Raw genomic sequence first — 22,427 nt, forward strand, 5'->3', positions numbered from 1 at the left:
ATTCCACTGTGGTGACCCCAGATAAATAAAGGGACTAAGCCGAAGGAAAATGGATGAATGAAGCTAAATGATTAGTCTGTGCAAGAACTTCATTTTGTGAATCACCAAGGACCAAATTTTCAGCTTCTTTAATTTTACCGAAAAAAAGGTCGCCTATACCTTGAACGAATGGAGGCAGATTTTCAGTTCTATAGTGAACTATTCCTTTAAGGCCTCCACTGCCACAGAACAACACACACACACACACACACACACACACAAAACAGATGGTTGTTGTTGTTGGAGGGATCTATAATGGTTTATATACAAAATGAACAATGACAACAGCTCAAACACGATCTCCCTGGTACAGACATTTCTACAAAGCTACCAAAAAGTTAATGCAATTACATACAATATATTTATGACTCTATATATTTAACTTCAAGGTGTATAGGAGGGCGACAAGTAAGAGTCATCTCGCTTTCCTCCATGTCTTCAACTTCCTTCACTGCAACAGTACGCGCTGTATCTGGTTGCCAGAACTGTCCGTAATGCTTTGCTCCTCCCCCTCTCCGCCTGCCACCCAATCCCCAGCCCCGTTCTCATTAGTCCCGTCTGCCTCCCAGATCACCTGTCTAGTCTCCGAGGGCGTAATGGAAGACTGAGTAGACGTAGATGAAGAGGAGCTCGGATCGCTTCGAAATCCCAAACCACTTCTGCAGTCGGATAGTGCCTTGGGCAGGTTTTGGGAGAGGAGGGGAGTATTGGGAGCTTGGTGGTGGCTTGAGGGTCGAGGGAGGGCTTGGTTTTGATGTGACTGGGTGGTTTGAAGGGGCATCTGCTGTGCAACAGAAACCATTGGGAGCTGCTGCTGAGGAAGGGCCCTGAAGGCCATGTGGACGATGGGGGATTGTTGGCTGTAGGACTGAACGGGCAGCTGCTGGACCAGAGTGGCCTGTTGGGAGATGCTGGTGACAGAGGGGTGGAGGGGGTGCTGTTGAATTTGTTGTTGCTGCTGCTGTGAAACAGGTGAAGAAACAAACTGTAGTGGCATCTGCAGAGAGTGAGAGGAGGTCTGCTGAAGGGGAGTGTTGTTTTCTTCTGTTGATGACAAGGCCAGGGTCACTGGAACCTGCATGGAGTGCAGTGGGTGATTTTGGTCCACAACCATCACTGGACCCACATGTGTCACTGGAGCCACTTGCCCTGCTGGCACCGTAGAGCTTCCTCGGGTCTCAGAGACCCCCTGCTCGGTCTGCCCAGAGCCAGTGTTGGTCTCCAGAAGGGTGGTGACCCCTGCAGGAGTGGTGATGAGGGCTCCAGCATTGGCGGCCAAGGCCTCTGCAATGAGCACCTCAGGGTGGCTCTTGGCTTTGTGAGCCACCACACTGTCCTTCTTCTCGAATTTCTTGCCGCAGATGCTGCAGGAGAACTGGTAGGTGGCATCAGCATCGTGCTTCTTCATGTGCCAGTTGAGGGAGGCCTTCTGACGGCAGGTGAATCCACAGATTTCACACCTAGGAAGGAGATAATACTGAGATATACTACAGAAAAGACTAATGGCGAGTTCAGACTGCATGATTTTAGCCCCGATTTTACTTGCCGACAGGTTGAGAAATCGCAGATAAATGGCAGAAATCACATGCAAATCAGTGCTCGTTCACTTGAGTAACAATCACATAGTGTGAACTATCAAAGACGAGACCTGAAACAATCGCAGATGAGTCGCCGACACTCGACATTGCCAGCGAGCATGTTATGGGAGAAGTTTAAAGCGCTCATTTTCATTTTATTTGAACCCCAAAAATGGAGGAAATACTAGTGTAAATTTGGCAGGAGCACCAGTGTCTGTTTGATGTTTCATCAGCAATATCACAACCGGGTGGATAAAGAAAAAGTTTATGAAGAAATTGCTAATTTCCTTTCAAGCCAGGTGAGCAAAAGAAGTAAATTTTTTTTTACCTCAAGGCTTCTTTCTCACTATGTAGTTAATAACAAAAGATATACAACTTGACCTTGCATGTTTTCCATGTCACTTCTTGCGCATGTTTGGTTTTGAGATGTGGTTTGGACAGAGTTGTCTGCAATTCTTCCTCTTGTAAAGTCATGCAGTGTGAACCCCCTTGTTGCAGATCCATCTTGCAGTGTAAACAGCACCGACAGAACGCTATCCCTGAGAGTTATGCAGCGTGAAAACATCTGTGACACGAATACTTTGAAAATTGTGCAGTCTGAACTTGGCATTACGATATCCTGCAAAACTTTGATAATTATAAAATATCAAACTTGATTTTCAAATAACAAACATGATGCTTTAAAATGCAGGACCTATGATACTCCACAAGCATGGGATTTCATTCTTTAAACACTGCTTTTACACAGAGTCAAGTAACATGCTACACTTATAATTGAAGTACCTCTGTTAACCCTGTGCATCATGTGCAGTGTACAATACAGTTTTAGTTGAAGGTTGGATGCTTGGCCAACAGTTCTCAATCCTGCTCCTCGCTTTCTGCACATTTTATATGTTTCTCTTATCTCTTCAAGGTTTGTTCTAGTGATGGCTAATTTGCAAACAAATCTTCTAAGCGATCCGGTCAGTCCAGAATCAGTTGCTGCAGTTTTAGATCACCAGTGCAGATTTGAGAATCTGTTTCATTTGGACGCGTCTGATTCGAGAACCGATAAACTGATAATACTGTGCATATGTGATTCAGCAGGTGGTCAACCAAACACAAACAGTACCTGACTATCTGCTATGAGTGACTGACACAGCAGCCTATGAACCAACTTTGGACAACTGATTGTGTTTAGTCTGCAGAGTGGGTAAATCTAGGGATTAACTTGTATCAGAAAAACCGTGATGAAATTTGAATAGTGATTGCTGCAAACAGTAATGCAAATTTTTGTCTTTAAATTACGTAAATTTCAGGTTGTTATCTAAATCAGGTGCTTTAAACTAGAGACATACAAAATGTGCAGAGCAGGGATTACGAGGACCAAGATTAAGAACTGTAAATGGTTTCTGTTTGGGTTGTTGGTTCGAGCCTGGCCCTCAGCCCCTGATTCAAGCAGTTCTTTCTTCTAGCCCAGCGATAATTTTTTTTTAAAGATTTATTTTTGGCCTTTTTGCCTTTATGAGATAGGACAGTTGAGACAGGAAGCGAAGTGGGAGAGAGAGAGAGGGGGGGAAGGGTAGGGAAATGTCCTCGATCCGGGATTTGAACTCGCGACGCCCTGATGTGCTATTGCACCATATGCCGGCGCGCTAACCACTAGGCTATTGCACCGACAACCCAGCGAAGTTTTGGTGTTACTTAAGAACCACTTATCTTGGTTTAGAGTACTTGGAATGTGGAAAAGCCTAAAGAACCAATTAGGGACTAGGATCCATCTCTGAATCAACACTCAAACTGCCTTGGTGGAAAAGGGGTACAATTCTTGTGCTGTGGAAAGCTGAACAATTGCATGTTTTATGTTAATTTTCGTTGTAGTAATTGAAAAGAACAATCAGAAAAGACGAAAAGTTCATTCTGAAAACATATCTTAATACTATTCAGCCATATAGTGCACTACGTAGCTATGTACAACACTACAGCATTAATATAAACAGGTTACTCTGCAGAGATTTGACTTACTGTAGTGGCTTCTCTCCGGTGTGTATCATGCGATGCACAGCCAGGTTATGAGAACTCTTGAAGGCGCGAGCACAAAACTCACAGATATAATCTCTCTGATCTGCAATACAAATTTTACTTTATACAAAACCACTCAACAGAAGATACTTCAGCATTTTTTAAGCATCACATTAAGCGTTCCTATCTCACCTGTGTGGTGCTTGGCATGGCGGAGCAATTGTTTCTGCAGCCGAAAGAGTCTTCCGCAGGTGGGGTGAGGGCAGACGTACTTTTTCTTCATCAGGTGTTGGTATTTAATGTGATGCTGCAGGAGAGAATGATTATGTGAATGTATCTGGTCTAACTTCAAGAGTCAGTGAAGGAAACACTAGTTTAGGTTTACCTGTAAATAGCGTGGATGAGCCAGAACTGTACCACATCCTTCCATTTCACAACGGACATACTGCACTGGTGGTTTTTTCCTGAGCAGAATTTTTTTTTTTACAAAAATAGTTTGGAGTAGTCAAAATTTGTACTAAGTCAATCGATTGCCTAAGACATGCCCAAATGATCACCACAAAAGGCCTTTCTACCACTCTTCCTTGCAATTTGTTTCTTTCGCCAAACATATGGTGCGCTCTACAACCGCGTTCTCGCCACGTACACGAGTGATGCCAAGTGTGCCATTCACAAAACCAATTCAAGCACAATTAACACCTTTTAAATGGACACAGATTGCAGAGCTCTCATTAGCCAGCTGTACGTATGCATGCTTGATGAATGACACCCAATGTGTTTACTGTAATGAGATTAAAGATGGTTGATCCAACAATTAACATTTCAGATGATTTTCAAACTGTCAGGCCGACAATGGTGCAGATTTCTTTTATCTCCTCGGCTGAAAAAAGGAGTTAAGGCTTTTGTGGTAAACATTTCAGGGATTTTCTCCATTAATCCATGTGAACTGGGCTCAACATAAAATATTTGATTGTCAGAAATCCATATTAAGTCATCTTCAAAGCAATTCACACAATCCCGGAAAACAAATAAAGGTTCTCTCAGAGAGTAGTCAACATAAGTCACACGTGACAATAACACGCATTTATCACACAAGAGGTTGTGAACTAAACTGGGTGTGCATTGTGAAGCTGGACCAAAGAGAGGATTCATAGTTAATCAGTGTTTACTTTTGTATTACTTTCCTAAAAATAACTTGTTGTTTTACTAAAGAATCCCTTATTTGTCAGCAGGAGTCGTCTAGATCAGGGGTTCTCAACTGGTTTGGCCATGGGACCCACATTTTTACATGGTCATCAAGCCGCGACCCAGCCGATTGGGTATCGTTTGTTTTTTTTCGATAACAATGCGAAATCGATACTTTTAAAATGATATTGGTGCCTGAACCCATACTTTTTTGCCACAAAATTATGGTGGATGACTCTGGAAAGTCTTTTATTTGACAAAATCTTTTAAAAAATAATTTTGATAGAACAATATAATTTTAGTTTAAAGTAAACATCAATTCACATTTTTTTAGATTTGAATTACATTAATATATTTCCTTTGATCATTTGTTGGTTAGCTTGAATTTAAGATTTGCATTATGAAATTACACATACTTTTGGGAGCACATTCTAACAAATATATCACAAAATACTTTAAAAATTATTCGAAGTCTTTTTTTTTCATGCATCACTCTGCTGTCGAGCCCTGTTCATGACCCTTCCAAATATGGTCAAAATTGCGCTTTTATTTTTAGGGGTAATTCCTGTGCTTAAAAATGAGCATATGGAATTGTTTCAGGAGAATTTTTGAACTTCTCCAGGGTTTAATGCTAAGGATTTATCTACTGGCTTGATCGAACAAGTGATTCAGATTTTCACTTGCCCTGCCAAAATTTTCACAGGCCCCACCAAAAAATAAAAGAAGTTAATAGCTATTTCTTAGCAACATAATTTAAATAATGTGCCAAAAGCCCAACAGCTAAAATGTGCACTTCAATTTTGCCACCCACAGACATTGTCACTAAATATAGATCACAGAGGTAAGACTTTCTCATTCAGCCTCATTTCAGTTGTCAAGTTCTGTAAAAATCTACCTTTTGAATCAATCAATCTATTAAAAAGCATTGGCCAGAATTATGCATTATAGGCTTACATTATAGAGAGAAATTAACGATGAACTAAACCTGCAGTCTGATCAAGAAGCAAATCAATGTTGATCTTTCTTTCGAGGTGTCAGTGCAGAAATAAAACAATAGACCTAACACAAAATATTATAAGATTAAAATATGGAAAAATGATCAGATAGTAATTTAGGTCAATTTTCCTAATGGATAAACAGCACTCTAATACATCAGCATGCTTTCACTTTCGTATTTGACATGAAACTCACATTTACTGGTAGGAATGACATCTCGCCCGACTCATAAGGGTGAGATCTCTTCATATGGCTGTATATTTGACTATTACACAACCATAATACACTGGGATATACTCTGGTTTGTTGGATTGTTTTGCTTTCTCAATTCAATCGATCCACTCCAGAGTCCTTTTCAATCGAGCCGAGACCACCTCATTCAGGCGGTCTTAGATCGATTGATTTGGCAGGGATCAGAGTTCGATTGCAGGATGCACATTTGCCAAATGAACCGTGCTAACAGGGAAAATCAGACAGGTTCTGAAACAAATGTATAGGTGTGAATGCTCCCTATATGCACGCAACTGACAAACAGTCGCAGCCAAATTAAACTTTAGTGACAAGACAGCACTGGCCCAATTGGGCCAGTAACAATCCAGTGTACTGTCCCGAGCGGCTCGCATGCTGGCCCCAGGCCATCGGGCAGTCCTTATTGTTGAGCCCCTTTATCTAAGCCACATACAGTTGAAGTCAGAATTATTAGCCCCCTTTGAATTTTTTTTCTTTTTTAAATATTTCCCAAATTGTGTTAAACACAGCAAATAAATTTTCACAGCATGTCTGACAATATTTTTTCTTCTGAAGAAAGTCTTATTTGTTTTATTTACTGAATAAAAGCAGTTTTTAATTTTTACTCAACTATACCTACTATTTAGAAACCAAATAACAACTTATCATGCTGAATCAATGCACTCTATGGCACTTTCAATATAGTCTTTCCCAAGAATCATTATGATTTCACTCTGTGGTTCAAAACTTCATCAGTATTCATCAAACAAAACTTTGTTACCTTCTCTTAGGAAGACGAGGACTTTTATCATCTTTCCTTCTGCGCCCTCTTCTAAGACAAAAACCAAAGAAGGTCCTGAGGTTAAAATTGATTTCTCATTCACAAGTGTGTCTAACTGAGAACGTGAACTGTAAATCTCATGAGCAAACACCGGCTGCGTCCGAAATCGCCTACTAGGTACTGCATTTGAATTAAAATGTACTACTACTCAGCTGTTAGAAAAGTACGTTCTATACAGTATGAATGTAAGCAGTATGAATGGAACTTGAACGTACTACATCATTTTGTCATGATCATGTGACCTACTTGTGTCAGTTGCGCTGCGGTGCATCATCGGCGCACTTCAGAATCTCGCCAGTACTAGTTCATTCAGGAACATCTCATACTGTTTTTCGAATTCTATGAATTCTGACACACTACTCGGCTCACACACTTCTTTTATCGTACTATATAGTATGAAAGTGTGCAATTTCAGAGGCAGCCAAAATGTTTCACTCATGTCACAAAGTCTTTGAAATGTTATGTTATATTTCCATCACAAATGTACAAAGCACAAGTGACTCACTTTCTGGGTGGCTCAGCACCTTCCTCCACTTCAGCCCTAGTCTGCTCCTCTGTGGTTTCCCCTCCTTCAGTTTTGATCTCGGTCTCCTGCTCTGTTGGCGTCTCTTGCACTGTAGGCTTGTCTTTCTTCTCCTTCAGTCTAGTATGAGGTCTCCTCTTAGACTTAGAAAAATCCCTGCACAGGAACACAACAGAAATGTTGAAAGAGTAAGAAAGGACACCTTCAATAAACCAAACACACGTGCACTTCTCATACTTGGGATCGTAGCTCTGGTCATTCAAGTCATCTCTAAATGGGACGTCTTCATCGCTGCTGATGGTTTCCTCTCCCTCACTGGTAAAGAGATAAAAACATTAGCATCAGGCTATAATCAGTTGCCAACAATATCTAATGCATCACTAGATGTGTGAAAATTGTGGTGTATGATAATGTGATTGTTGTTTAAACGATGTGTGAGGTGATATTATCGAGTGTGTCACAAAAACAAGGCAGAAGTCTGCTTATAAGATGTGACTTCTCTGACGTTTTTGGTAAATCTTTCATATAATTATAGAACTACACCACCAACAGGCAGTTTTAAAGTAATTCCTCTATAAAGTGTTAACCGCTATTGATATTACAGATGCACTGAACTTTGGTCCACCAAAACTTTATTGGCCAAAAATATGTTTTAATGGATCCTCTAAATTTTGTGGCTACAGTCATTGTTGGGGTAATCTTTTAAATCTGGAAGCATTAACAACATATGTAGAAATTTATATATCATTATCGTTTAATATGGAAAAAAAATGATAAAGATTGCATTTTGGCAATTTCGCCCAACCCTCAATATTGATGTGTATTATTATATCCACAAAACAAGATTTGCAAAGTAAACTGGATTAAAAGATGGCACCAAAAACAGTAAAACATCATCAAACATCTTTAAAACGGTGCATGTTTTTAATAAAATATACAATTGTAAAATCAATGTAACTATTAACAGCATAAATCACAACAGATGCATTGTGTTAGTACAACTATAAAAGAGGATGCTTCAATCACACAACAGGATAGCCATTAGGGCTGCTTGATATAGAAAAAATAACACATTGTGACACTTTTTTTATTCTGCGATTTTTATTATTATTTTTTATTATTATTTCTGCAATTGAGTTGAATACATGTTTGTAAAGAGTCTATAATTTTAGATTGATTTTGAAGATTCTGTAGGGGAGTGCATACATTATAGTAAAAAATATACAAGTGTAGATAAATTCAATAAATAAAAATATGCTAATTAAATAAACAGTGTTTTCCAAGGAGTCAACATTTATTCAGGTATACAGTAATTGAATAATCAAATGTAAAATAATACTGCTTAGTCTTCGTTTTTATAAACAGCTTAAAATTAATCATTATTTGTTTTTATTTTAGTTACAATTTTAGTACATTTTCTTATGCCTGAATGCTTTTAAACCCCTCACAGGCCTCGAAAAACACTTGAAAAATGCTAAATTATAATCCAGACTCAAGATTGCATATACTCGCAATGTAACTACTGCGAATTATCCCATTGCGATATCGATGCTGAAACGATATATTGTGCAGCCCTAGTAGCCATATATAGTAGTGATAATGGATTCACATACAGCAACATTTATTTACTTGTATGTTGAGCATCCTGAGCACATTAGATGCAAGTAGTTGTGCAAAATAAAAATACAATATGTTAATCACGTCTATGTGTGTAAGTGTGCACAGCGTTCTTGATAACGGCATTTATTCGTGGCTTATTCATTGTTGCAGAAAGGCTGAAAAAAAAAAACTCCACAAAAGCTACATCAAATAACCATTGGGACACTTCCTGGTTCGGTCTTACTGTGGTATTTGTGAGCTGCTCTCTGCTTCATCACTGTCTGAGCTGCTGTCCGTCATTGTGCTGTGTTTATCCTGACGTCTGACACTGGGTATCCTGAAGCGACATGCCCGAACAGTGGGCGGGAAGATCCAGCTCATTTTCATTTAAAGGAACAGGCGCAAAACAGCTAAAATTCCCTCTGACCCAATAATTGACATTTTCTGAAGGGTATATTAATACCCTTCTATTTCTGAAGGGTATATTAAATTACTTCATGGGTATTTTGAGATGAAACTTCATAGACACTGGAGACACAAAAGTCTTACTTCACATCCTTTACTTACTATAGACTTTCCTGAATAAGGACTTTCAACATTCATTTTACAAAGAGCTTCTACAAGGATCAGCTTCAGCCAACTAATATTTTCAAGCTATGCATAACCAGAAAGGCTTACTTTGTTTCTACTTGGGTATGCTCTTTTAAAAAAAAATAAAAAATAAAAAAATAAATAAAAAAATAAATAAAATAAAAAAATTCCTCATTAAAAGAAAATCATACAAATGAATATATAAGCCCAGCATAATTTACAAGCTTCATGTAATGGTTGAGAGATTACTGAAACCACAAACACACGACATACCATGTCAGTTATTCATAAAACACAAACCATTTGTAAGAGATTATGACACCATCATATTCAAGCATCCAAAGCCATATTAGTGACTCATTGCTAGTATTTTTAAAAAGTGCAAGATTACCTATTTGACTGGGGTCTGTAGTTTTCATCTTTCGGATCATCCACAAACGGACATTCTTCTTCTTCCACAACATCATCATCCATGCTCTCCTCTTCCTTCTTCTCCACACTAAAATATTGCAGTAACAAACAAATGGCTTATTATACCAACACCAAAAAAACAAACAAACAAACAAAAAAAGCACCCATCAGTGTCCTTAAACAGTGTTTCTCAACCACGTTCCTAGAGGACCACCCGCTCTGCACATTTTCCATAGCTTTGTCCGAAATGGAACACTATACACTATCCACTTATGTACTATGTACTTACACACACTCAAAAGCATAGTATGTAAGTGTAGTGTAATTCCTAATGAAACACTAATGTTTTTTTTACTAAGCAGAAATTCAAACCGTTTCCCTGATGACCTTTGCCAAATTAGTTAAATAAATGACCAAACTACCAAATAGTACCTGCCGTAAGTATAACCACGTTCACCATCGGGAAGAGCTATAATCACTCTCGTAGAAGAACTTTGCCTTCACGATCCAAAATAAATAATCCAATATTAGTGCCTGAAAGCTCCGCCCCTTTCGCTACGCAAGCAAAGCAGCGGCCCCTGAGTGCGGTTGTTGCTAGATCAGATATGGTTGGGGCCAGAAGTTAATGAGAGTCATTTATATTATTTAATAAATTAATTAAAATACATTAATTGTATTTTATTAACGTCTACCCCTACCCCAACCATCACAGTGCTGTAAAACAGTAGTTGTACCGAGTATTATTTATGTTATCTATTAAATTACCCAATAAATTGTATTTTTTAATGCCAATCTCCACCACAAGCCTAAACCCTACCATTAAAGTACTGTAAAATATGAATTATTGTTATACAGTGTCATAAAAATGCTGCTATATTGATGTGCATATTGCACTTCCGGCACTTTCAACTTTACTATTGAGTGCTTGAAGTGTCCAATAGGGCTGAGGATTAATCGAGAAAAGATCACAATCTCGATGCAACCCTACCCACGATCTTAATTCAGCTTTTTTTACGATTCAGCCAATTATTTTTCTGAATTTAAGGTCAGGAGAGAAGCAAGGCAGTTGCTCAACTCTTCACAGCAACATTGACACCTTCAAATGGTGTTAAAAGTGTCACATACTGTATTTATAAAGTATAATTTTCTCAAAAATGTCATTTCTGTCTTCATGTAATGATGTATTCATGGCCGCGAAATCACACGTGAGCTGAACGCGAGATGTTTGTTTACTTCCGAGAACACGCATGTGCACGCATGATGCATACTTTTTGTGAACAGAACCTGCATAGGCTATGAATAACAGGTAATAAAGTTGTAAATAACGTTCAGTTTGTTGTACAGAGCGATCGTTTGAGGGCTAAGCGGGAGCTTTGATTTGCATGTGTGTGTTTTTCTCAGTGACAGCAGCCTTGAGCCGCAATTTTTCAAGTCCACCATGACTACGCAAAATTTAGCATTTTAAGCAACAGTAGACCTACATAGTTGTTTTACATTGTTACATACATTGTTGTTTTACCATATGTTTTACCATATGTTTGAGAATTAACGATAATAATAGGCTAATCATATTAACCTTTATTTTACATTTACAGAATCGTAAGAAAATCGTGATCTTGATTTTAAGCAAAAAAAAAATGTGATTCAAATTTTTGCCAGAATTGTGCAGCCCTAGTGCCCAACATTAAGTAGTAAGTGCATCATTCAGGTATTTACAGTGCACTTATTCTTTAAAGAGTTTTCAGTGTGAATGCACTACTTACACTATTTAAAAAACAAAATGACATGCGATTTGGGACGGATCTTATGTCTCCTTAACCAAACACACCTGATTTAGATCATCAGCTCATTAGCAGAGACTGAAATCCCTATAATGTGTGTGACCGACAAGGGCACAGGTGTCAAACTCAGTTCCAAAAGGGCCGCAGCTCTGCACAGTTTAGTTCCAACCCTAATCAAACACACCTGATCAAACTAATTGAGTCCTTCAGGCTTGTTTGAAACCTACAGGTAAGTGTGTTGGAGCAGGGTTGGAACTAAACTGTGCAGGGCTTCGGCCCTCCAGGAATTGAGTTTGACACCCCTGGACAAAGGAGACATCTAAAACATGCAGTGTTGGTGGTCCTCCAGAAAGGTGGTTGAGAAACACTGTCCTTAAAGACCCCAAGAAATGGCTTAATGAGCACTGTTTCTATCCTGTAATAAAATGGGGGATATATTGACTGTATTTCTTTTTACTCTGTAATAACCAGCTTATTGATGCTAATTTACATTCAAGCTATGAATTGTGCCGTGTTTCTGGCTTTTGCTAGTGAAGTATTTGGGAATGCAAGATGTTATAAACCCATTTTGCATATAGACGCCACAAAACTCTGATTTCATGGGGTCTTTCATGAGAAAGTGTCCATGATAAATGTGTAATCACCTTGTTCCTGTCTTTTCGACTGCTTTATTGGCTTCCACTGCAAGCAAAATGTACCATTAAAGTTATTTATTTATATAAATAAGATTTGTAATCAGTTATCAGTCAAGCATTCGTAGTGGACCTGTTAAGTCAACTACATTTAAAAGCTCAGCAGCGTACCATAGTCAACGTCCATTTCTGGCTCAATTTTAAACACAGTCCTAGGCGAGCCCCGGCAGGTGCGGGCCCCTGAGCGCACCTGCACCCGTCTGCCGCGGGCCGCTGGAAGAGAACACAGTCACATCAAGCACAATCAGATCTGTTTCTTCTGATACTTGTACTTTTTAAAATCACAAATATTTTAGTAGTAACTAGTATCGATTCAAGTGTCACTAGAATATGCTTATTAAACACTGGCATGTATCTTTTGTTGCTTTTTTTTCTGTCCCAATAAAATTATTCTGGTTTTATATTGTAATTTTTAGTCATTGATTTTAAATGTAGATATTCAATAATACTTAACAATAATGATCTTTTGTTGACTAGAATTGACAAAAAGCAATATATTTCTTTGTTAAAACATTGGGTTAATAAAACACTCATTGTTACTGTTATTTCCTATTTGTTCAGGTCCATTCAATCATATTACTAGATTCAAGTTTGGATTTTAGTAAAGGTTGCAATTAAAATAGGACTGAAATGCTATAAAACTGTCATTACTACATTATAAGTTTTTAATTCACTGAACTAATTTGAACAAATACAACATAATTGTGGTTACCACCAGACATTCAGATTACTATTCTCTTCTTACTACTTTAAATTCCAATCAATACCCATTTACTAGATGTGTTATAACAAGTAGTAATGGGTTTAATTCAACTTGAAATTAGGCATGTCATAATAATCAATATATCAACTTATAACACAACACGTGTACATGTCCTTAATAATTTTTGTTGATGATATATATATATATATATATATATATATATATATATATATATATATATATATATATATATATATATATATATATATATAAGACACTTTTTAGATTTTAGCTGATTGCGCAGCTTCTCTATCTCTTTTGGACGTGTCAGTGTTAGGGGTGTAACGGATTACGGTTGATCTGTGATTCTTATGGATCACAACCAACGGTTTGGAACACACTTGACCACGGGATTATTAACATATTTTAACTGGTAGATTAATTCCAAATTTGTAACGATTGCAGAGAGATCGCCTCTTGTGTCATTTGAATCACATATATGAAAGCATTTAGGCTTTTTTCAATCACCATCATATGCATTTACCGATGCTCAAAAATGAAAGTTGTAGGCAGCAATTACATTATTTAACCAGTAGATGGCGTCAACCGACCATCAAAAATAATCCACTTCTTCAAAAATGACACATCTAGCAACGAACCATGAAGTGAATAACTGAATCAATTATTGAAAATGAGACTAAAAATAAATATGGTTTGTACAAATTATAATGTTAGATTTCTACATTTAGTGTTATCAGCAACAGTAGTAGTAACAGTGAATTTTTCACAGAACTGAATATTTGACTATTTCATTTTTATCAGCTGATTATTTCTTCATTTTATTATAATTTTTTTAATTACAGTTTCTATGTTCTGTTTGTTACAACCAAAAGTGTCTTAAAGTGCTGTTTTTGGCAGAACTGTGATACTTGTGATCCGTTACACCACTAGTCAGTACTGTTAAAAAAAAACCCTATAGTATGTACTATAAATTACTATAGTATATTTCCATGTGGGTTTCTGATGACTAAAAATAGATTTGTTACTTATAGTTCTTTTTATCTTAATATTATAATTTATTGATTTAATACATCCATTTTCACATCCTGATTCCAATGCCAAATGATTAAATTGTTAAAATGGCTATAATTAAATTAAATTAAATATTTTTAGGAATTACATATGATGTGTTCTTTGGAGGAGTGCTAATATTATGATGCAATTATAGTGTCAAAATGGTCTTAAAATTAAACTAATATCCTTTATCGCAATAAATATAGTTGCTATATATCACACCACCAAAAATAGATATCGTGACAGGCCTACTAGTATTATTTGTAATTCTCCATTTACACATTACATGTATAAAGTAAGTCACCTACAGACATGGGAAATTACTAATAAACATTATTACTAGTACATTAACTAATAATAGACATAAGTAAAAGCTAAAATATTGGATAGCCATTAGTTACTAAAGAAATAAGAGTAACACAATTATATCTCGTTTGTTAACATAAATGCATTAGTCACAACACAAAACTATGAAATATGTGAGAACAGCATTTATTAGCCTTAGTACATTTTTAACTGTAATTTTCATAGCTTGTTAGTCCACAATGAAGTAAAATTGATCTTTATTTTTAGCAATATGCAGGTAAATGAAGAAATGAAAATTAACCCTTTAACTGCCTGCTCTACCAAATGGTTGACCATATTTCGACTGTTTTAAGTAATGGTTTACACACACAGCATTGCTGGTTAATAATAATAATATAAAAAAAAATCTAACAAAAATAATCCTGTTGCACTTCTACACTTGATTTTGATTTTATTGTAAAAAGAAAACATGTTAAACATGAATCTGAAAAATTTTATAGCATACTTCACAAATAAAGATGATTTTTATTGAAAATGTTTTATTTTGTTTATATAATTTGATCTTACACTAAATATTTTCAGATTTTTAGTATTATAGGTATATATTCTGGTAATTTTACCATAATCCGACATGTCAACATTTGGTAGAGGTTAATATTTTAGAAATTATGGGATGTGTTGAAAAAAAAAATGCATTGATCGTGTTAACTAGCGACATTATGAGTTAGGAAATTCAATCACATTTTTTTCTTTGTGGGACAGTTAGAGGGTAAAGATTAGAATTACTGCCAGGCTATTTTTCATTGTTTATTTAAATTAATAATGTTAACAACTGAAACCTAGTGACATTGAAAGAGACACTAGTCACTTTTGCATTAAGAAACAAAGATTGTCTAATAATAGCAGGCCATTAGCAGCCTCCTTTAAATGCTCATTAACAAAATGAATGTCATTTAAAGTACCTCGATTAACCAGCGCATCCTTGTTTTCTTCAAACCTGTCATAAGATGGAGAAACAGGCTGTTTTATTTACTTTGAAACATTCTCCTTGCAGTGTCAAAGATGAGGCGTTTGAGATTTCTTTAGCCCAACTAACTAGTGGCTCAGAAAGAGCTGCTGTCACTGGGGCTAATGTAAACACTGCAGTCTGTCAACATTACGACTGAATGTGTGACAGGAACACACTCACAAAACTGCTAAGCATCATTAGTAGGATCTGCACAAACGAGGCCTTGTTATTTAGCACTAAAATACACAGAAGCGGCACGTACTCATCCAGCAGGTCGCAGTCTCCGCCGCTGTCTTTGCCCGCATCCGATGAGGCTGCGGCGGCTGCTGGGCTCTTCCTGCGCCGCGGGCACTTCGCTTTCCTCCGGCGGTTCCCTGACGCGTCCCGTGACACTTCAGCCAGGTCCTCGCTGATGTCAGTCTGCCTCCACACGGGGATCGTCCGCGTTGACCTGTCCCGTAAAACCCTTCCTGATCCCGTGGCGCTTGTCGCGGCTCCATTGGTTTCGGGTGGGCAGGTCACTTCGGTGTTGAAGCACCCGTCTCCGCGTCCTCTGGATGCCCTGCACGGGCTGGATGCGGTACTCTGCCCCGCGGATTTCTCTATGGCCGTCTCGCTCTCCGTCTCCTCTTTGTTGCTCGAGAGCTGCGGCTCCATCACTACCGAAGTTTTTTCCTCTTATTTCCGAAAACCTCAGAAATTCTCAACAAATTGAATCGTAGTGTGAAATAAAGAGGAGGCATTAATTATGAAAAATGTTGGCTGGCTAACCGCCCCGATACGATTGACAAACATATTTAGTGGACGCTCGTACTTCCTTTGCAAATTTGGTGCAAAAATGCAAGTAGCGTAAATCTTAAACTTAGTCTATTCTCCCTATAATAACTGTGCAAAATTCATTTTAAAGACCCAGAGCCTATTTAAAGTTCTTAAAGCTATAGTAAGCCACGCTGTTAGCAGGGCCCTCCGCTGTCGCTCTTTGTTGCGTCTCCTTTAAGTCGAGATAAAGCCGAAGATGAGCTCTGCAGCGACACGCAGCGATACGGCTGTACGTGTGCCAGATTCGCTGACCTACAAACGCTCGTCTGTGGAGTTAAGCTGACCCGCGCCGTTCCAGATGTGCTTTACAATGAAGAAGAACATGGCGTAGTTGGAGAACCTCGCAGCCAAAAATAAATGGTGCTGGTCCGTTTTTAGACCTTCTTCTCCGCTCAACATACATCTTTTTAGGTCTGTGTTTAATATTATGTAGGATATATGTTTTATTGCATAAGACCAGACCTTCAGACTGAAATTGTGAAAATCTATTACAAAACATCGAGTTGTTCCCAGATGGCACCCATATAACATTGATGACCTTAATTAATCGACAAATGTCAGTATTTATTTAGGAATATTATAGGCCTGTGCATTTTCCAGAAATGAGTTCTATTATTTCTGCCTCATCATTTTGCCAGCTGGAAGGGCATCATCCACTGCGTAAATCATGCTGGATATATTAGTGGTTCATTCCGCTGTGGCGACCCCAGATTAGTGAAAAGACTAAGCCAAAAAGAAAATGAATGAATGAAAATGAGTTCACAAATCAAAATCCTTTCTGAAAATAATAAGTAAGGGTGTTTCTTTAAAAATGCACATTTATGGATGTAAAATTTAGCCAGAAAAAGTAATAAAGTATATACCCAGATAGCAGGCAGTAATCGGCCCGAGCTCGGCTGCCCCTCGGCGCCTCCGGCTCCGACTCGGCATCGGCGAGTGTTATCCGGGCCGAGTGCGGCCCGCAGCTCGCTCGCGCACATGCGGTTGTGATGCGGCTGTAAAGCACTGGCCCGATTCCGGTCAACCATATCCTGGCCGCTTCTGGCAAGGACTCGGCTGATGGCAACCGATTAAGTTCTTATTTTATCTAGTAATCTGTTAGCTCCACGTTTAATGATAATTTGAGAAAATATTAATGGTACGATAGCAAAAAAAAAAGAATATTTAGTGTGGATGGTCGCAATGTTTAGACGCAAACAAAACAATATTATTTATAAATAGATTATACATGTCATCTAGAGAAAAACTATGTAAAATTCGCTTATTTTTGAGATAGCACGCTCCTGTGCTGACTGTTTTTTTTAAAGCAGAAGTTGGTTTTATAATAAACACATGCGTTACTAAACTCCTGATCCAAACTCCAATCCAGACGGTGGCGGTAATGCTCCAAAAAGCTGGTTGTCAACCACCATGGCACGAAGATCACAAGAAGAAAAAGTTTGGTTTTTCAAACATTTCACGTGGAGTCCGGTCAGAAAGGTAAGCTTTTTACTGCTTGTGTTCTGTATAATTAGCGAATTTAGAGCTTAAAACATTTCCACGGTGTTTGGTTGTAACAGCGTTTAGTAATTTAAAACAGTTTGATACGAAATGTAACTTGCTTTAAGAAACACGTCTGGAGCTAATGTATGCTAACGCTAACAGTTACAAACACGTCTGAAAGTTCCTTTTCCTTTTACACAATGTTAGATTGTAACGTGTGTAGTAACTAAAAACTATTTTAATTATGTTAAAGGAACATGAAACGAATTTGTGTGTATGCTAACTTTGCGTTAAAGAAAGTTTCTGTAGACGAATCCATTAACTAACTTGGCAAAACGTGTTTTTTTCCTGATTTAACATTATAAAGTACCGTGGATGTTGAAAAAATCATTGTACAGGCGTTTACTTATCCAGCAGTATTAATTCTGTGATTATGTGTAAATAAAAATGAATCGTTTTGGATTAATAAAATATTATTGTTTATCTTGTTTATGCAGTTAGTCACGAAAATGATCGAAACTCGACTGTTTACTATTCTCTTTAAATTATCCGAGAGAAATATATTACTATGCACTTTAATTCATATGTGTTAGCCTATGTGAATCAATTATATCTTTTTTTCAAGCTGTAATGGTCAGTTAATGTAAAACTGAACGTCTTAAAGCAGATTTTGATGTTTTTTTTTTTTGTTTTTTATGTTATTGACTGATAAATTCTGATTTAAATGAATGGGTAACAATATTTGTTGGTTAAGTCTTATTGTTCTTGTTTAACAAAGGTTAGTGAGATCATTTTGCAGCACATCACGACCAAAGAAGTCAATGGCACACTCTTGAACGTGAATAGGCATGTTATAGTTGTGTGCTAAAAGTCCATTATAAGCTGTAAACTGCTGATACATTTTCAACATAGATTGAGCTTTTCAGACATTACATTACTAATTGCTTCACAAACAGCTGAAATGGTTTATTGTTATTGGCTATCATCATCAAACATTTTTCACAATGGTAGGTTAATCTTCATGGGTACAGAATAATGCATGTGCTTGGCCATCTTACAAATCTATGTCTCAGATTCATAAGGCTGTCACTCTGCATGAATCTCCGAATAAATCTTGTGCAACCTTCTGTGTACTGATTATTTACACTATAGGTATTATATGCATTAATTAACTTTGATAGTATTTCAGGGTTTGAACTTTTCTTTACGGGAGGTTAACAACAATGTGATGTTTTATTATAGATGCATATGAGGAAGCTCGACTCAAACATCCACACGCAACTGTGATTTCTGACTGGTAGACAGATGAGGATGATGATCGCCTGTCATACATCTAAAGACAGAACAGGTTTGTTTGCAATTATTTTAAACACATACTGTCAACATTATGTCATTGATCTATTACAACCTGTGAGTTTTGCCCTGGCACTATACTAAAGTGATGTTTTGTTTTGTTTTGTAAATGTATCTGATTAAGGGACAGTATAGACACATCTATACCGTGATGAAGAAAAATTACTTGGAACAAAGAGGCTGGATAAAAGGCAGGTATGAAGATTTCAGAAATCAATGCAGCACCACAAGTACCATCACCATCAATGACTATGGCAGAAATCTTAAGACCACCATCAAGATGCACAGATACTGTACATTCCAGTACACCAGGCGTGTCCAAACTGCGGCCCGCGAGGCTTTTTATAAATATCAATAGAATCTGGCCCGCTATACAAAAATGAACGTAATTCAATAAATAACCACCGGGTGTCGCTATTACATGCATTCAATTAAGCAGCAGTTCTTGTTATGATCTATCTGTCTGTCTGTCTGTCTGTCTGTGTCTGTCTGTCTGTCTATCTACACACAGTTGAAGTCTGAATTATTAGCCCCTCATTGATTTATTTCTTCTTTTTTAAATATTTCCCAAATAATGTTTAACAGAGCAAGAACATTTTTACAGTATGTCTGATAATATTTTTTCTTTTGGAGAAAGACTTATGTTTTATTTCGGCTAGAATAAAAAGCGGTTTAAATTTTTTTATGAACCATTTTAAGGTCAAAATTATTAGCCCCTTAAGTCTTCAGAACAAACCATTGTTATAAAATAACTTGCCTAATTACTTTAACTTGACTAGTTAACTTGATTAACCTAGTTAAGCCTTTAAATGTCACTTTAAGCTGTATAGAAGTGTCTTAAAAATATCTAGTCAAATATTATTTACTGTCATCATGGCAAAGATAAAATAAATCAGTTATTAGAAATGAGTTACTAAAACTAATATGTTTAGAAATGTGTGGAAAAAATGTTTAACTCTCCGTTAAACAGAAATTGGGGAAAAAATAAACGGTGGCTAATAATTTAGGGGGGCTAACAATTCTGACTTCAACTGTATATATATATCATGTCATATATATATATATATCATGTGTATATATATATCATGTCATATCAGACATATATATATGTCTGTGTGATGTATGTAAAATTTGGCCCGCGACAACGTTTGTTTTTTTGCATCTGGCCCTCGGCCCAAAAAGTTTGGACACTCCTGCAGTACACCTATGAACATTTACAGTCTTTGTTCTAGTGCAGTTTGAGATCAAGACAGAACTTATTGCATCTCGTGATGTTTTTGTAAGACATCACTAAATTTGTTAAGGTTTAATGCAGCTAGAAAGTAAAGATCAACTAGAGAATATCAGCAGTGTCTAACCCACTGTTGTATTTACAGAAGTTGTATGAGAATAAGCTACAGGTTGATTTATACTAATCTGTTATTTTTCTTTTTTAGCACGACTGACTGAAGTTTTTAAATCATGCAACGTCATAAAGCAGCAGCTGGGCCTGATTCTCACAAAACCAAAACAGACGTGATGAAATTCCAGATGTAAACACATTTGACCTTCCTTTGGCCAATTGGATTTGGAAAAGCTTGAAAATCAACTAAAGGAGCAGCCCGAACAAATGAAGAAACTGGTAAGTTCAAGCTCTTGCTAATTTCAAAGTGTTTTAAGTTTATTTGTTTTTTTTATAGTTTTTTTTTTTTTTGCTTCGTAGGTAGCCTACTTTTTTCCTAATTTTTTCTTTTTTTTTTTTTACATTAGTACTTGTTCACTACTAATTATCTGTTTATCTTTTAATCACAGATGGAGTGAGGACAAATGTCCATACCACGCCACTGATAAAGAAGTGGAAAAATGCATTACAAGGTAGCTACAACTTGCCCCTGACAGGGATGGAGGAAGAAAGAAGAGAAAGCTAATGTGTCAAATGTCTACATCACTATTTTGTTTTAATTTTTAAACAACATTTTAAGTGTATTAGGATGTTCCCTGATACTTGAACAATTTGTTTCTTTCATTTGCATTTATATATATATATATATATGTATATGTATATATTTATGTGTGTGTGTGTGTATATATGTATGGAATTTATGTATGTATGTGTGTGCGCCAAATTGTAAAGAAACATCTTGATACATTTTTAATAAACGTAATACAAATAAAATTATAAATATAAAATTGCACAAGACGTGTATATATATGAAATTTATAATCATCTCACTCATGTCTTGCTGTTTGTGCAATTGATTTTGTTCTGCAATTATTTATATATATATATATATTTGTTTGTTTATTATTATTTTAATGTTTTATTAAAAAATGTTTCAAGATGTTTCTTCAGAATTCTGCAGTACTTTTTACAAGTTTGACTTGGATATTTTACGGATTGTCATTGGTATTTTTAAGATGTTTCTTGCTATATCTTAAATTGGTTTCTATATTTAGGTTTATATAAAATTTAGCTGTTTTTTACAAATTTTTAATTCAAGTCTATTGGGAAAACAGGGTTGTTTTAAAAACATCTGTGTTTGTGTGTAATTTTTAGATTTTTTTGTTTAAATCTTTCTGTGTGTCTTTAATGTGTTGTTTTATTGTTGTTTTTAAATTGATATTCTTGTGCACTACAAAATTATTTATAAAATTTTAGTACTATTTTTGTCATGCAATCAATAAACGTTTAACATTTATTTATTTTGTCATTTGTCTTGATTATTTTCGTTAAAGAATATGTATGCAGTTTGCACTTTATTCAAAGGTTAAACGCAGTGCTTACACTTTGTGTTTACATTATAGCCTGTGTTTGCTGTTATATAAATTCAAATGGTTGTAATACCATATATCAAGTACCAATGTAATACCAAAAGGTTTTATAAGGTGTATAAATACGGAGTCGCGCCAGCTCCGGGCCGCAGCGCACATTACCCTCGCGCCGATTCCGGCGCGGATGCGCAGCGTCGGCTCGCTTACGGCCGCCGCATCTGGCCCGCTTGATTCGGGCCGGAATCGGGCAGTGAGTCCACAGGTATCCGGCCCGAGTCCGGCAGCCGAAGTTGGGCCGAGGGGTTAGTCTCCGGCAGGCGACAATCTAGCCGGAACTGGCCCGAGTATATTTTGCTATCTGGGTAGATTTACAATGAGAAGGATCTGTGTTTAGAGAGTAACCAAAGTATATAGTTTTTGGGGAAATACAGAAGTCTGGAAAAAAGAATGTTTTAATGAAATTGGA

General features: G+C 36.9%; 1 protein-coding gene and 1 long non-coding RNA gene across 9 annotated transcripts; one reads left to right on the plus strand and one right to left on the minus strand.

Moving 5' to 3' along the window:
* Positions 1 to 270: 270 nt before the first annotated feature.
* Positions 271 to 16,542, minus strand: zfp91 (ZFP91 zinc finger protein, atypical E3 ubiquitin ligase). 8 transcript variants are annotated; one of them, XM_087237392.1, is made up of 13 exons: positions 15,819 to 16,542; positions 15,510 to 15,544; positions 12,576 to 12,677; positions 12,417 to 12,453; positions 9,972 to 10,079; positions 9,234 to 9,326; positions 7,628 to 7,705; positions 7,373 to 7,546; positions 6,808 to 6,855; positions 4,003 to 4,081; positions 3,810 to 3,924; positions 3,621 to 3,720; positions 271 to 1,499 (listed from the first exon to the last, which is right to left on the minus strand). In XM_087237392.1, exons 1-13 carry the CDS (start codon positions 16,211 to 16,213, stop codon positions 488 to 490), a joined length of 2,376 nt encoding a protein of 791 aa, XP_087093518.1. In that variant the 5' UTR covers positions 16,214 to 16,542; the 3' UTR covers positions 271 to 487. The 8 variants fall into 8 exon arrangements, with proteins under 8 accessions (XP_087093518.1, XP_087093517.1, XP_087093520.1 ...); XM_087237391.1 differs by having other exon boundaries at positions 6,808 to 6,858; XM_087237394.1 differs by lacking the exon at positions 9,234 to 9,326.
* A 1,257-nt stretch (positions 16,543 to 17,799) lies between these two features.
* LOC137495637 (uncharacterized) lies at positions 17,800 to 21,888 on the plus strand. The gene is made up of 5 exons (XR_015476771.1): positions 17,800 to 17,854; positions 19,100 to 19,205; positions 19,335 to 19,405; positions 20,647 to 20,831; positions 21,002 to 21,888. It is a non-coding gene; the product is annotated as an uncharacterized LOC137495637 (long non-coding RNA).
* Positions 21,889 to 22,427: the final 539 nt, after the last annotated feature.

This window comes from Danio rerio, chromosome 1, assembly GCF_052040795.2.
Source record: "Danio rerio strain M-AB ecotype USA chromosome 1, GRCz13ab, whole genome shotgun sequence".
Lineage (NCBI taxonomy): Eukaryota > Metazoa > Chordata > Actinopteri > Cypriniformes > Danionidae > Danio > Danio rerio.

Coding starts and splice junctions, on each gene's coding strand:
- zfp91 (XM_087237391.1), bottom strand. CDS start 16,213: ATGGAGCCGCAGCTCTCGAGCAACAAAGAGGAGACGGAGAGCGAGACG. Junction 12,678..15,509: donor GGATGCGCTGGTTAATCGAG/GTACTTTAAATG, acceptor GTTCTCTTCCAG/CGGCCCGCGGCAGACGGGTG. Junction 10,080..12,416: donor GTCGAAAAGACAGGAACAAG/GTGATTACACAT, acceptor GCAATATTTTAG/TGTGGAGAAGAAGGAAGAGG.